This window comes from Triturus cristatus, chromosome 3_1 (genome assembly GCF_964204655.1).
Source record: "Triturus cristatus chromosome 3_1, aTriCri1.1, whole genome shotgun sequence".
Taxonomy (NCBI): Eukaryota; Metazoa; Chordata; class Amphibia; order Caudata; family Salamandridae; genus Triturus; species Triturus cristatus.
This window is the reverse complement of record NC_140583.1, coordinates 297,068,203-297,085,272: the sequence shown is the minus strand read 5'-3', so window position 1 is coordinate 297,085,272 and position 17,070 is coordinate 297,068,203. Positions and strand designations below refer to the sequence as shown.

Here is a 17,070-nt window from a genome sequence, read left to right as displayed (position 1 = left end):
GGTCTACCATTTTTCAATAGTCATGAAAATATACATGAATATAAAATGCATTTATAATATAAAGTGCGTACTCCTAAGATGCCTGTCTAGATGTACCTGAGTGTACCTAGCATGTGAGTAGGTGCGAAAGAGCTAATAAGCCTAATAGTCTCATAGCCTAATAGTCTAAGAGCCAAGAATCCCACTAGGATTTAGTCGAACCCCATTACCTGAATGGTGAGAGTGTGGGACTCTGTCCTGGACTTGAGTTGGACACCCCGCAAGGGATAGTCTGACCACTGTCAGCTGGAGCGATGGCATGTCGGAGCCGCAGCGTCTCTGGTCAGTGTGTCGGCCTTAAAGTCTCGGTTCCCTCCTGCCTACTGATAGCAAGAGGTGCTGTATTTATACAGTCCATGTGCGTGTATTGGTCATTGTTCAGTATGAGGATGACGTTGGGGATTAAACCTTGTGCGTAGATAGGAGAGGTGAAGTATGCCCCCTGGAGAGTGTTCTCATAAATTCATATATGCTAAGGATGACTTCTTAGGAATATCGATTGGGAAACACCCACCTTCGGCATGGAACTAGGTCAAAGGTTTAGTCCTTATAAGGCCTTCAGTCCCTTTAAGGCATTCTGTCCTTATTTGGAGTTATGCCCTTATAAGGCTCGTTCATATGAAATGAAGGGGAGATGATGTGGGGAAAGAGTACAATGTTCTCTGGACCTATATTTGGGTACCAATATGAAATGTAACATTCCTTCATCGCCACCTTCCCCCTCAGATTCATCCAATTTGGCCTGCACATTCACCAGGACGATGGAGATTATCAGGATAGGGATGATGATCGGCCATTACAAGACCCATGGGACGATTTTAACAACAATTCCACCATGGGCAATGATCCTGATTTGTACCCTACCAAACCCTCTCCACCACATGATAGTGTACGCTACATCGAGTTACTGGGTAGAGCTGCCAAATACCATGGGATGCAGCTGCATAAGGAGTCATTAGGAGATTTCCTCTTTGAAACCCTTAGTACCACACAGAAGTAATCACATACACTTCCCATGCTTAAAGGGATGGACATTTTTAATGACCCAGTCAGAACTCGTATTGTTACCCCTACAGTGGACAAAAGTACAAGCCAGCACCATCGGACCCAGTAAATATAAGGGGACAATTGCCACTAGACTCCCTGGTTGTGTCCAATGCAAGAAAAGGAGCCAACTCCCAAACCACATGAGAGGCTTCACCTCCTGATAAGGAATCAAAACTTACTGACGCTTTTGGGAAAATGGTAGCTTCTCAAGCAGCCAATTTCTGGCGCGTCTCCAACACTCGAGCACTGTTAGCGTGATACGACCGTGCGCCCTGGGATGAAATGGAACAACTGATCCATTATTTACCCCCAGAACACAAATCAAGAACACAAGATCTGGTTCATGGAGGGCAACTTATTGCTAACTAGCAAATAAGATGCTCTTTAGATTCTGCTAGAGCTCTAAACACTAGTGTCTTTTTAAGGAGACATGCCTGGCTCCATATATCTGGTTTTAAACCTGAGGTTCAAACCTCCATTTTAAATGCCAGAGTCGTGCTTCCTTTCAACGCTCCTTTTACTGAGGAGGTTCAGAAAATACCTCATCGGAAGCCACCACCACCGATAAGGGCAATAACCTAACCCTCTCCATCTAGGGTTATTTCAGGGGAGGTTACAGGGGTAACAACGGTAAGGGCATGGGCCGGGGTTCAAACGCATGCAACTCCCCCGCCAACACAAAGCAGTGATTTGCCTTCACTCTCACCCCTCACTCCCTGCTCCCCCACCCCCGACCACTCAACATCTGTCGGGGAAAGACTGTCAGATTTTCTACCAATCTGACAATCCATAACAACCGACAATTGGGTACTCCAAATTAACCGTTCTGGTTAGTGACTGGAATTTATCAACACGCCTCCAAATATTCCAGCGAAGCCCTTCAAACTATCACCAGACCACCTTTACTTCCTCAAACAAGAGGTTAAGTCTCTACTTCTAAAAGGGGCTATAGAGCCTGTGCCGCCCCAACATCACGGGTCGGGCGTATACTCTTTTTTTTATTTCCTGATTCCCAAAAAAGATGGTTCTTTCAGACCAATTTAAGATCTGAGAACTCAACCAGTATATTCAGTCAGACCATTTCCATATAGTGACACCTCAACAGGTACTTCCTCTGCTACAGAAAGGAGACGTTCTATCTACTCTAGATCTAAAGGACGTCTACTTTCATATAACAGTTCACCCTGCTCATCGCAAATTCCTCAGGTTTGTGGTAGCTGGTCAGCACTATCAGTTCAGGGTACTCTCATTCGGTGTCACCACTGCCCCAGAGTCTTCACAAAGTGTCTGGCCGTAGTAGCTGCTCACCTACGGAGACGGAGCATCCACGTCTTCCTGTACTTAGACGACAGGCTCATGAAAGCCAACACGTACCAACAATGTCTGCAGCACACTTTCAGGACAATTTGGTTACTGTATCAACTAGGGTTCACAATCAATATACCAAAGTCACATCTCCAACCAATACAAAGGACTACCTAGGAGACACAGTGGATACTCAATCTCTTGCTTTTCCCAGCTTAGCCAGAATTCACAATATTCATGCTTTAGTTCTCCGCTTTCAACTTGCATGCAGCTTCTGGTAATGTCGTCATCCTGCATTATGATCGTTCCCCATGCCAGACTGCACATGCGTCCACTTCAAGAATGCTTAGCCAGTCGGTGGAACCAGTCACAAGGTCTATTGACCGATCTAGTGTTAGTAAGCGGCGGTACTCATCACTCTCTGCAGTGTTGGAACACACAAAATCTTTCAAAAGGACGGCCGTTCATAGACCCGGTTCCACAGTTAGTACTGACAACTGACGCGTCCCTCTGTGGCTGAGGAGCTCATCTTCAACAGCACACCGTGCAAGGCTTGTGGCGCCAATAACAAAGTTGCTCCACATCAACCTACTAGAGCTACTTGCAATATTTCTGGCACTCAAGGTGTTTCAAACTCACCTACAGGGCAAAGCTGGCCTAATTCACACAGACATGCCAGCCATGTATTACATACAAAAACATGAGGGGGGGGGGGGGGGGGAAGAGGAAACACTCTCCAATTGTCCCACTTAGCCCAAGACATCTGGAGGCGGACCGTTCACCACAAACTTTATCTCCTAGTGGAACATGTCCCAGGAGTCAACAACTAGATTGAAGATCTCCTCAGCAGACAGAGACCGCAAATACTCGAATGGGAACTCCACCCTCAGGTCCTCCTTCCATACTTTCAACATTGGGAGTCCCTCACATAGACCTGTTCACCACATGCCAAAACGCAAAATGTTCAAACTTCACGTCCAGGAATCCACACCCATTGTCCATAGGCAATGCACTATGGATGGTTTGGGCTGGGGTATTTGCTTATGCTTTTCTGCCTCTCCCACTCATTCCATTAGTGGTTTGGAAATTCAACCAGGCGTCACTGACACTAATCCTAGTTGCTCCCACATGGGCACGTCAGCCTTGGTTCACAACCCTATTGTAACTCTCAGTAGTTTCTCATCAAAAACTGTCTTACACCCAATCTTCTCACACAGGGCCATGGAGACACAAGACATCCTGACCCCAGTCAACTCAATCTGGCGATCTGGCTTCTGAAGTCTTAGTTTGGCTATCTTAATCTACCACCAGACTGCATGATTGTCAAAGAGGCTAGGCGAAGGGCCTGCTATGCAGCGAAGTGGAAGCGATTTGTGATGTACTGTAATAACAACCACATGAACCCGCTTGATGCTTCTGTACAGAACCTTATATGTTATTTGTTACATCTACAACATTCCAATTTAGCATACACTCCATACGCTTACATCTCGCTGCAATGGCTGCATACCTCCAGAATAGACCACATCGATCTCTTTTTAAAGTGCCTGTTATCAAAACCTTTATGGTGGGACTCGAGTCATTCCCCCGAGACTTCCACCTGCTCCAGTATGGAATCTCAATATTGTTCTCACCAGACTAATGGATCCACCCTTTGAGCCATTGCACAAATGTGAACTGCAATTTCTCACATAGAAAGTTGCTTTCCTCGTTGCTATCACATCACTCAGAGTGGGTGAGCTTCTGGCATTAACTATAGAAGAACCTTTTTTACAAATGCACCAAAATAAAGTGGTTCTTCAGACTAATCCTAAATTCCTTCCTTAAGTCATTTCTGCTTTTCATATCAATCAATCTTTTGAGTTACCTGTGTTCTTCCCTCTACCAGATTCTGTGGCTGAATGTGCACTACACACGAGATGTGAAGAGCGCATTGCTATATTACATAGAAAAGACAAAACCTTTCCGTAACACAAACCAATTTTTCGTAGCTTTTGCTCGACCACACAAAGGCAATCCCATATCAAAATCAGGTATTGCAGGGTGGATAGTCAAGTGCATTCAAATATGCTATGCAAAAGCTAAACGGATGTTAACAGTTCCCCCTAGAGCACACTACACGCAAACTGGGGTTTCTATGGCATTCTTAGGAAATATACCCATAGAGGACATTTTGTAAAGGTGCAACATGGTCTCCACCTCACTCATTCATAAAACACTATTGTGTAGATGTGTTAGCAAGACAACAAGCTAGTGTGGGCCAGGCAGTTTTACTTGCACTATTTCAGTTCACTGCAACAGATACAGGTTAGCCACCGCTTTGGGAGATAACTGCTTTATAGTCTATGCTTAGCATATGATCTACAGCTCATATGCCTTGAACGGAAAATGCTACTTACCCAGTATGCATCTGTTCTTGGCATATAGAGCTGTAGTCGTATGCACCCACCCACCTCCCTGGGTACCTATGCCTGTTGCAGTAACGTCTTACTTAGTAGGAGTAGTAAAAGGAGATGTCCATGAATGCATATATCTAACTCCATTATCACCCTCTGCGGGAAAACAATCTAGCAATGGAGTCGATGCCCATGCGGACTATCACCAAAAGAAGTCCACTACCTCGTGACTTTAAAGACTTCTGTGAAGAAAAACAAAGTGCAATTATCCGAACCCAACACTAGATGGCGATCTATGCATAGCATATGACTCTACAGCTCTATATGCCAAGAACAGATGCATACTGGGGAAGTTACATTTCCCTTATTTTTCGGCCGCCGTGATATGTCACCTTTTTAATGGGATAGACTGTCTGCCAAGATCTAAATCAGGCCCCATATTTCAATTGAACCAGGAAGAAAAATTGTGAAGACTTGACTATCATTCACAGAAATGAAATTCATTTGAGGTTGAAGAATACATCTCTTCATATATTGGCCACTGGCCAAATCTCCTCCCATTAAATTGTTATGCCATCCTCAAAGTGGTGATTGATCTTTTATCGAACTGTTCAATCTTATCACATCCTAGTCAGTCTGTCTCAAACATCGTTTTAGACCTTCTCTTGCAGTGGGTTGATTTTAATGGCACAACAAGTTACTCATCTTATTGTTGTGTTGCTAAGCTGTCATGCCCAGTAGATTTCCCTTGACGCTCTCTGGCAGTGTAGGTATACCAGCTTAATATTTGGAGTAGAGTAAATGAACAGGTGTCCCATGAACCTCTTCGACTTGCCTGACCAGAATCCATACTAAGAACAGGCTTGCCTGACTGAGTTGTCAGATACATTTTTCTGGGTTCCCATTTCTCTTTTCCCAGAGCCAGCACATACTAGGACTTTGGACTAGGGTTATTAGAAGATTTTATTAGAAGTCATGCTGAGGTAGAATGTCTTCAATATAATCCTAGTGAATATCGCTGCCCTACTGGCAATAGAGAATATAACGAATGTAGGTGTGTTACTAAAGGGGTATTTTATGTAATTCCCATTCCTTCTGAGAGTCTGTTCCTGAAATGTAACAGCTAAAAAGTCTGCCAAAGTGAGAGGTGTGCCACCCTTTGCTCATGCAGACCATTCTATGGGATTCTGATAAGCCACTTTCTCAGAGAATCTGTAACTCCATCCAAGAACATTTGTATGCCTTTCCTCCTCCTCTGAGATCAACGGCGTCATTTATGATGTTGCTGCAGGAGGATCATATTGATGTCCTTATGATTGGTGATGTACTTTGTGAAAAATGTCATAAGAATTATAATAATTCAGTATTGGAGTATACAGCGCAAACCCCTCCTCCCCCCTCGCGCCGGGAAACCCTAGCAGGTGATTAGTCTCACTTAACATTCACTGATTAATTGACTGACTGTGCCTTTAACCACAGCATGGCCTTTCTCATTAGCTACTTGCTTTAGTGTTAGCAGTGACTTGTGACCGGAGCGATCATAGATCAAATAATTGCTAAATAATTTCTCACAGTTGAGACCCTGCCCCTCGATGAGTGGTTGGACTATTTCTTAATCTCCTCAGTGATGCAAAATAGTCCACAGACAAGACACAAGCTCTGGTTCCGAGAGACTAAACACAATGTTCCTATGATCTAGAAAGAGTTTCTATAGGTATTTTCCTTCACAAAGCATTTCAGTGGAGTTAACAAATAGTGTGAATGGGTTAGCCTTTTCCTCATTAAGAGAATGACATTTAAGGAATCTGCTTTTTGCTTTACTCAATCTTAAAAATTCACGGTAATCTCTCTAGTAAGGCAAGTTATCACTATACTGGTCCACCTCCGACATCTTTGAATCTTTGCACTCAAAGCAAAAGTATGACCAGATTTTGAAGTCAAAATCAAACTTCTTCAAAGCACAGATTGATTTAGCTGAAGCCTACCCCAAAAGATTATGAAGCAGACAGCCAACCTTTCTCCTCCTCCTTGGTCAACAATCTCACAGAGAAATATAAGAACGACTCCCCATTATGGCAACATATAGTTGAACCACCTCTAGCTCAAAGACCTAGCTCTTACATAATCAGTACTAATAACAAAAGAGCTGTGTCTGGCTTTCAAAAAGAACCCAGTACAAGTTACTATTGTTTACGTAAAACTATCATACTTCACGTTGATCCGATACCTTCAACTTTCCGTATGCACAGATGAACTGTTTTCTCATTATTCCGCATACCTGAGCAATGTCTTCATGTAGGAAGAAGTCAAAGACTGTTAAATTGTAGGGCAAATACCACTTCAGAAGAATAAATAAACACAGGATATGACTGAACTCAACAAATATATTCTTTATGAAAGTGTTTGAAAGCAGTGTGGCAGCATTGCTGATACTGTTAACTTCCAACTAGCTTCAGAGCTGGATACTGCACTTGAGATGGCCATTCTGCAAATAGTAAACAATACATTACATATCCTTAATCTGACGTACTCCATCTTCCAAACATATTAGCTTCATTGTATGTTAATTATGATATTCCTCTTAAATTATTCACAATCTAAAGAATTAAATGTTATTTAAATGGTTATCATTTAATTAATTGGTAATCCATCTTCAGCTAAGCAAGGTGTGACCCAGGTTTTCATTCTTTCTTTACTATTTTCAACCTTCATATTAAATCATTTTTCTCCTTAAGTCACTATGTTGATACTGAACTGTATACTTTTTTTGATTTTTCCTCCAGAGGACAGCTTCCATCTTCACTTTTCTTTAATTGTCTGTGATGTTGATGCCTGGGAACTAAACACTCTTGAACTGCATCATCTGACAATTGAGGATCTGCTGATTATGGACAATTCAATTAATTATCGGTTAGATTTCCTTAAAGTTCTTGGTTGCTAGTCTACAGTTATTAAATGCACTCGTTCCTTTAACTGGACACTGGACAAAAGAAACTATATTTACTTTAAGTTTGTGTCGAATTTAAAAACCAGTGTGCAGTCGTTGTTCTTCTGGATTGGACTGTGGTATATATTTTTTTTTTATTTGGGTGACGCCAAAGGTGCACCTTGTGCCTTAGACTGTTGAATTGTGCAATAACTCTGGTAACAGGGTGAAAAATCACTCTGATCACATCTTAGTTTTTGCCTTAGAAATGCAAGATGATGCCCCCATCGCTAGTCACTGTGGGGACTGTATTTGTTTTGCGTTTAATTTATGAAATGCAAGATGTGAACAGCAAGACTTGTTCTACTTTAGAATGATTTTTAAAATCCAATTGATGCTGCACCTCTCCTTGCTCACTCTTTTCAATCTACTTTTTTCAGGTATTTCGATGGCAACTTGGAGAAGCTCTTTGCAGAGTGTCATGTCATCAATCCCAGCAAAAAGTCTCGGACACGTCCGATGAGTACTAGGTCTTCTGCACTGGACTTGCCCTGCCAGATCTGTTATCTGAATTATCCCAACTCAGTGAGTACCCCGCGACACAAGGCAGGTGGATATGGAGTTTCTCTATACAGCGCTGCAGTGCACATTTACTGTAATGGTTAAAGTGACTCAATCAGCCCAGCTCATACATTATTTAATGTGTTGCAATCCAACTATTCTGCTTCATACTGTTTTATTTTTGTGTGATCAGAGTGAGGTTTATACTATTCAGGCTGTAATATAAGGTGGTTTGTAAGGAGCGCTATAACTATTACTATGTACCCGAGACAATTTACAGATCTTATATTCCCTTTGCATTTTTGTTTCAAACTTTTCAACACCTTTCTATCACATTTAAAATTGGTAATTTTTTGTTTTAAAATTAGAAGATTGAGAGGACAAGTAGTTGAATGTGATCCATTGAAGACCGTGATAAAATTGAGTCTCAAATCACAAGCACGAGCCGAGTCCTAACCGAGCTTCTAGACTCCTGCCATACACATGTAAAACAAAATGCAAACATCAGTCATAAAAGGTAACTTGTATTATACAGATTACTATTTCAATAGGATGGAGCATTCTGGATTATTCCAGGTTTCAATATTTCTTGGCGTTTTACACAGAACAAAGCTGGGAAAGGATTCAACAGAATTGCATCCGTCATTCCCAGCTTTTCACTTCCACGCTTAGTGTGGCACCGCTTTGGGGCACAATGTGTGTTGTGAAGTTAAGGACATGTACTCTGAGATGGGGCGCAGTACTGCTCAGCACTTGTCACTAAGAAAGCGATACAGCCTACATGAGGACGTGCTTTTTCCTGCATGGACTTTGACCTCAGTATGGTCTTATTTTGGGGTTCAGAGTTTACTAATCATTGCCGATTAAGAAGTGTAAAAAATGGAAAAAAACGACTGACCATTTCCATCTGTACATCCAGAATCTGGAACAAAATCCTGAGTCGATTTGGACTGCCACAATAATGCTTCAATTTAAAAAAGAGTTTAAGCTACACCTCTTTAAAGAACACTACATCACATTGGTTTGACAGTCAACGTTATGCTTGTCCTTGATGATGCACAGCATTCTGCTGCATTGTCATTGAGTTCCAGTTATAAAAATACCACTTACGTAAATACATGTATACCTACTTCTGTATATACCATACATACAGTGTGAAGGTGTCGAGGTTCCCACTGGTTTAGCTGAGTAAGCAAGTAGTCTTATAAAAATTGAACTATGAACAAGTATTACAGACATAAGATTGCGCCTGAGGTGATTGGGTAGAAGAGAAGGTGTTTTTAATTCCCTATATAGCCCATTGTCGCTTTCCCTACGTTCACCTAATTATGCACTTTTGTTTTGTACAAGTTACCAAATACCACGCTTGTTTTTGTGCCACATTGTATTTTCACACATAGTCAGTACATGTTTTTGTGTATTGTTCTTTTCATGGGATTTAAACGGAAAGGCCCATGCAAGATCAAACAAGATTGCTCCTTGTTGTTCTCTATGGTCGGACACTAGCACCTAAACATATCCGAGAAACTCAGATGCTGTTTTTGAACACACCTGTTTTGTCATAAAACCTGGAACGTACCTTTTTGACCAATCGGAGACTTCCTCACAGAGCAAAGGTCCTGAGATGGAGGGACTAGGTCAGCTACGTTGTAGATCAGCCATCTGTGTGTGCAAAGGTTTGGGGTTCGCCACTACGCCCAGAGATCTATAATAAAACACTTCTCTTCAATAGTAGGGGTGGGTTTAGGAAAATCTGTCATATAATATGACCGGGCTTATTATTGTATATGGACTTTTAATCATGGTAATGACATTATTGACCTTCATTTGTTTTCGAATTGTGTTGCAGTTATTTCATAATAGAGCATAATGGTTTAAATAAATATTGTACGCTACCTTTCTGCCTTTTTATTTATTGTGGAAAAGTATGAGTGAAAGAACGAAAGGGGATGACCTGCTAACGCGATCCCTCAGGGCCGAGAATGTGTGTTCTGGGGTGCCAAATCACTTGCCTCTCTAAATAAAGTACCCTGTTTTCAGTTTTTACAGATTTGTACAGATAAATACAGACAATTTATTTTCTTGTTTGTATTTATATTTAAATGTGGCTAAAAACGTAAATTGAGTGCTTTGTGAGTGATTCTTAATATACTTTGCCATGTCGATCAGGCCAATAACTGTGTGGACTGAGAGGAAAGGAGGTTAAAAAAGAAAGGAATGTTAGTATAGAGGCTTAAACAGCAGTAGATATGCACAAGGCCGATACCGAAATGTGCATATGTTCATATAAGTGCATTGATTTATCTTCTGTGGGTGTTCATATCGCTAAAACATGGCAGGCATTCAATCATGACTGCATATTTATTGGTTGAATAAATGTGGAAATATACCAGTTTCAGCTTTTATTTTTTTCACAAAACACATAATAAATATGGAAAAATACAGATAAAGTTGACAAAAAATAAACATGGATAAATACAGACGGAAAAGTCGAAAAAATAAATACCATAAAACCGGGAGCCCTACTTTTAAACTAGTTAGATTCGGGCCCATGGGTACTGCTGTGGTATGGTGACTCAGTCCTTACATGCTGATGTTCAGTGGTCCCAAGCATAGTTCTGTTCCTGAGCAGAATCCATGCAACGTGGTGCCTAACGTTTGGTCTAGTCTTGTGTGGACCTCCTTAGTAGTGCTTGTCCACAATACCCTTGCACCTTTTACCAGAGACGTCCATGGTGTTGGGTATTGATCCTCCTCCGTGTTTAGGAAGCAACTAATTCTGTTGGTTTTTCAAACTTGTATATTAAAAGGTTAGAACCCATTTTGTGTTCCACTTTGAATCTATTTGTCTTTCTGATTGCTGCGCAGTCTGTGGCCATTCTGGCTAACTGCAGTCCAGCAGTTTATGCACATTTAGCCCAGCATGTACTTCCTAATGCAGGCGGTCCTATTATCTATGTAGTGGAAGCGGACGCAGCATACAGCTTTGACGTTTTTGTTATTGATGGGTCACATTTTCCGCTGTGGACGGGAATACTAACACATTTTATACATACACTACACCAGCGGCGCCGAATCAATATAGCCCTTATGCGCTTATTGAGATTCCTTTCACCTACTGGGAAAGCTAATATTGGTTCCTTGGCGCCCTCCCACACGTAGCTACACCTTGGGTTCCCATACTAACTCGCTTGGGTTCCCATACGAACGATGGGGCGACTTGGCCAGCATTAGCTGGATATACACTGTACCCTGATATGTCTAATCAAAGCCTTATACAATCACAAGCTTTATAAACTAGTCTTGTACAGACACTTAACTCAATTTTTTTACCCACCATCTTGGCCCCACCTTGTTGGCAGGGCCCTCAAGGATTGGCCTGCAGGGACAAGCTCTGTTTCCTGTAGTTTTTTGCAAGTCCTGCAATTGTTTATGCAGTTTTTGGCAAAAAAAAACACTAACCGCGAGGAATTTCCGTTGTGGATCGCACAAAAAATCGATCAAAATGAAGCGGTTTCCCCACTTATGGGACCACAAGACAGAATTTTGACTCTGTGCTTACCTAGTGGGATGGTTCCCGGTATTAGACTGTAACACCTGGGGAACAGTTTTTGCTGCGGTCTGTGCTATCTGCCATGACACTCCTTCGATGTCCGTCTTACCAGACATACTCAAACAGATACCGATAAACGTGGGGCAGCTGCTATCCTAGATTCGGTGATGAAAATAATGGAAAACGTACCCTTTGTATCCGCAATGATTTTGTCGAATGTTAAAGGTAACGCAGCAATATAACCATTTCACTAAATGGCCGGCTGATACCAGGGTTAGCAATGAATGCAATACTGAGTGTGTTTTTGGCTCCTCCCTGCCACCTTCCCACAGTTCCTTAAACGTCCTTGTTAAGGCTTTATATTGGAGGAATTGTCCAGATGGGAGAACAGCATCCTCCACTAAGTCCTTGAAAGGAGCAAGAGATTTCTGGTGATGGAGATCTCTCACTGTATCTAGTTCCACCCTACTCCAGACTGATAGTAGTTCAGTTGTATAGATAGAGCTCGAGTCTCCATGTGGCAATCCAATCAGGGGCAGTATTGGCGAGTATCGGGGTGTCCACAGTTTTTGATACTCCTCGCCTCCAGCATTTCAATACCGTGGTCAGGAACGGCAATCGCCGTGGGCTTTCCACCACCGGGTTAAGCAGTTTGGCTAGCAACCATTTTGGACTTGCCATCCCCTGGCCCAGTCTGTCTTCCAGCCCCTTCCCCTCCAACCTTTGTGCAACCCATTGAAGCTGGGCAGCCAGGAAATGTAACTCAGTGTGGCATCCCAAGGGCCTCCTTCCTTCATGAGCCTTTGTTAGACTGCCAAGGACACTCTTCGCCTTCCCGTGTCCCAGATAAGGACTCTCAATAGGCAGTCTAATTGACCAAACCATCCAGCCGGCATTGTGATCAGGAGATTGCTAAAATAATATAGTAAGTGCGAAAGCATCACCATCTTTGATAGAGAAACCTGGGCTATGATAGGTAAGTAAGACCTAAGTAAGCCCTGCTGCCTGTCCACCAATATTGATTTTAGAACTGCTTTTAGAGAGTCCATTTTTTTCTATTTACTCAATTCTTGGTATATGCTGCTACTCATTATATTTGTTTGACTGGGACTGTAGTACATTCATTATTACTTACCTGTGCCATCGCCGCTGTTCTCGACTTCGAGAGAATCACGCCCGTTCCACGGCTGTGTGCCATTTGCGCAGGGCATTTCGACCTCTACCTCGTTTCCGGTAGTACTTCCGGATCATCTTGCTGCTTCCTGTGGTGAGTGGTCAAGCCTATTACCACCACCACATTACTTAAGCCAGATGATGCGGACACACAGTGGATTTGCGCAGCTGGCACACCGAAGGCACGCCAAAGGCAAGCCTGTCTGCCCCCTTCCGCGCCTGGTCCAGGCCAAGAGCCAGAAACTCTGGTCCGTTGAAATCAGAACCAGTAAAATACACAGGCAAGGAACTCTTAGACCTTGCCCACATAAGCTCGAGCTTTGGCTGCAGTAGATTTACTCTGGACAATGTTTCTTTGCAAGAAACTCATAAGTGTGCGTGTGGTTTTTCCCTCCCGGTAAATCAGATGGTTAGAGCAGGTCAAAATTAGGTACAAAGCCTAATGCCACGTATGCAGGAATCCAACTTTGGGCAGAGGTACACTGGTCTTATTATTGTCCGATCACTTGCCAAACATAAGTACGAAATAGCAGACATAATATCTCAATATACTTTGGATGTTCTATTTCTGGCGGTCCCACAAGGATTTTTTTTTTTTAATAATTCTTTTTATTAAGTCAATCAATATCATTCAATTTTACAGATATCTTTGAGAGGAAGTGAGGTAATACTTATACATATGTTGACATCAGTTTGCTCCAACACTAACATGAGTAAACTACACATTCATGGGTCCAGCGACTCTTCCGTTGTGGGAACCACGGGTGGGCTACAGATACCCCCTCTATACACATTCCACTTGTTCCAAACCGCTATTCATTTCTTGGGACAGCCCCGTGCTGTGTATACCGTCTTCTCCCTAAACACGCACCAGTCCATGTCTGTTTTCCACTTGGTAATGGTATGTGACGATGCAGCTCCCCTTCAACTGTGCAATATTTCGCTTGGCAATCATAAATCCAAATGTAGCCCACAGCTTGTCTTTACTGGATAGATCTGTGGGCTCCCATGCATTCCGGAGACACCTCTTAGCTTCAGGACAGACGGTCATTTCAAGCACCTCACTTGTTACTTCATGCACTCTGTACCAGTATCCTCCATGGATTATCATTCAGAATGGATAGACCCATCAGGAGGGGAGGTGGGCTGGCTGTAATATATCGTAAGCATCTTTGAGCCGCTTTTTCCCCAGTTAACACTTCCCACTGTGAAGGGCTTTACTTTGCCCTAGAATCAAATTCAGAAAAAAACCTCTAGGGGCATCCTTTTATATCGACCCCCCCCCCCGGCTCCAGAGGTAGCTTTGTTAGTAACTTAAACTCCCTTCTGGAACTCTTCTTTTCCTCAAATGAGTTCACAATCCTGGGCGATTTTAATGTATACCTGAGGATATGACTGATAAAGACAGTCACACTCATGGATACTTTTGGTACGCTTGGACTAGTACAGAGCATACACAAACCTACTCATGAGGCAAGACATAACCTCTACGGTATGTTTTCCTCTGCATCAGACCTGACAGTTAAAGATATCTACCCTCTCACCTGGTCTGATCATTCCATAATTTTATTTGCGTATACGGTCACAAAAGTACCAGTTGTAGGGGCTGCTAAAATACAGCAACATGCTTATAAAGCCTGGAATAAGATGGACAAGGACGTGCTGCAATTAGAATTGGATCTGCCACGGCCTACTTAAAGTGCACATGCAGATCAGGCAGCCAATGAATACACAGACTGGCTAAATGATGCCTTTAGTGTTACGGTGCCCATCTGTAAAAATTCGGGCAACCGCAATCTACCCTCGGCCGCTTGGTTTACAGAGGCCCTGCGATGAGAAAAACAGAAATGCCGCATACTAGAAAGACTCTGGAGAACTAAATACGAGACACTAGATAAAAGTAATTACAAGTCTGCATTGGCCAAATATAAAACCTTGTTGATTACTGAAAAAGGGACCTTTTTCACCAGCCAGATTGAGAGAGCGAAGAATTCAACCAAACAACTCTTAGGAGTGGTAGAGAAACTCACTTCCTTGCCTAACAAAAAAATCATAAAGAGTAGTCAACGTTTCTATGATGACATTGCCAGCACCATTTGGAATAAAGTCAATGACATCTGACTCCTTTGAAGCTGCCTTCACACACGAGCCAGCCAAGTAGTCTTCGAGCTCTGAGCCCAGTAAGAATATCTATATCTTTCAGAATTTCTCACAGGCATCTAATGAGCTAGTGGAAAAACTAATCAAGGAAATTAAATCTGGAACCCGTCTGGACCCTTGCTCCCCCTTCCCCCGCAGTTTTGAGAGACAGCAAAAGAGGTGAGTCCCATCCTTACTGAAATATTTAATATGTTCAACTCTGGTATTTTCCCTGCTCTTCGAAAATATGCAGCTATTATTCCATTAATAAAAAAAATCAAGTCTGTACGCATCAAACACAAGCAATTATCGTCCAATTGCCAGGCTGCCATTTCCAGCGAAGTTAGTAGAGAATATCAGTTAACACAATTCATCCAAGAAAATGAACTACTTGATTCCTCCCAAATTGGCTTCCGCCCATGGCATAGTACGAAGACTGCCTTGATCAAGATTAGGACAGTGATGGATAAAGGAGGCTCTGCTGCCCTGATCCTCCTTGATTGATCGGCAGCATTTGATACTGTCGACCAGGACATACATCTACTGCGTTTGAAAAAATAGGGTTAGGGGTTGGCTCTGTCCTTGCTATCTTTTTTTTTAACGAAAAAAAGACAGTGACCCTGGACCTGTTTAAATCAACCCCTTATGTGCTTCCTTGTGGAGTCCCACAGGGCTTGTCGCCTAGCCCATCCCTGTTTAACATCCATGTATCAGTACTGGCCCCCCTAAGCCAACATTTCGGTTTCAATTTAACAACCCATGCTGACGACACACAGATTGTGGTAGCGGCACAAAAAGATCAAGCCCCCCTTGCAATGCGGTTTCAAAACTGCATGAGGGAAATTAGCAGCTGGATAGGCAAGCATTGTCTCAAACTCAACTCGGACAAAACCCAAGTGGTGATCTTTGGTAATCTTCAGCCAAGATGGGAAGGACTTTGGTGGCCTGTCAAGATCTGAGAGTTACCAAAACCTGTAGAAAAGGCAAAAAATCTCGGGGTCTTGATTGACAACAAACTAACTTTTTCTCAGCAAACAAATGCAACTGTTTCAGCCGCCTTCTATTTGATTAGGAAATTGAAGGTTTTTCCCTATATCTCCTTCGATTCCAGGAGGACGTTTGTAACTGCACTGGTATTAGCAAAGTTAGATTATTGTAATGGTCTCTACTTGAATATGCAAAAACATCAGAAAAAATGGTGCAAAATGCAGTTGCAAGGCTTCTATTAAACCTGCCAAAGCATGAATAAGACTCAAAATAAATCCGGAAACTTCACTGGCTTCCTGTGGCACAACGTATCCAGTTTAAGACATTGTCTAGCCTACAGGGCCTTGAATAACACGGGCTGGTATTTTTGGAAAGCATCTTATCCTGGTATTATCCTGGCAGACCCTTACGTTTTACTGGTGCCAGGATTATGATGGTTCCGAGGATTCACACCTCTAGTTGAAGAGTCCGAAGCATTGGCCTCGGCACAGCAATATCTATGGAATATGCTTCCTATGGACATCAGAGCTGCAAACTCACTCATTTAGAAAAGGCCTTAAAACATGCTATTTCAAAACTAGTTTCACTCATAGCCCCGGGCTTACGTTAAGGTTTAGCGCCAGGACCCCTCCGGGTATTCGTGCGTTTAAGAAGTTATATTAACATAACATAGGTGCCGAGACACAGGACCGAAGGGATTGAAAAGCCCTCCTAAGGTTACCCTCCCGAATATCTTCAAGAGTGTGATATACATAGATCCCTAGGTATCGGAAAGTAGAATATGCCCAATTGAGTTCCACTGGAAGTTCTGGGGGAGTGATAGGGACACAGGAAACAAATAGGTCTTACCCCTATTAACTCTTAAGCCTGATACCTTTTCAAATTTCAAGAGCTCAGGGGCCGTAGTGGTGCTCGTCCCTGAGTCAGACCGGTATATGAGAAGA

The 17,070-nt window shown here is 42.6% G+C and overlaps 1 protein-coding gene across 4 annotated transcripts in view; it reads left to right on the top strand.

Annotated features, from left to right (window-relative positions):
* ARIH1 (ariadne RBR E3 ubiquitin protein ligase 1) overlaps window positions 1-17,070 on the top strand; it is a 557,709-nt gene that overhangs the window by 126,246 nt on the left and 414,393 nt on the right. For 2 of the 4 annotated variants that reach the window (XM_085643928.1, XM_085643927.1), the window contains exon 3: window positions 8,154-8,298. In XM_085643928.1, coding sequence (XP_085500054.1) covers window positions 8,154-8,298 — 145 coding nt within the window. Of the gene's footprint in view, window positions 1-8,153; window positions 8,320-17,070 lie in introns of all 4 variants that reach the window. The other 2 variants (XM_085643926.1, XM_085643925.1) reach the window with 1 other exon arrangement.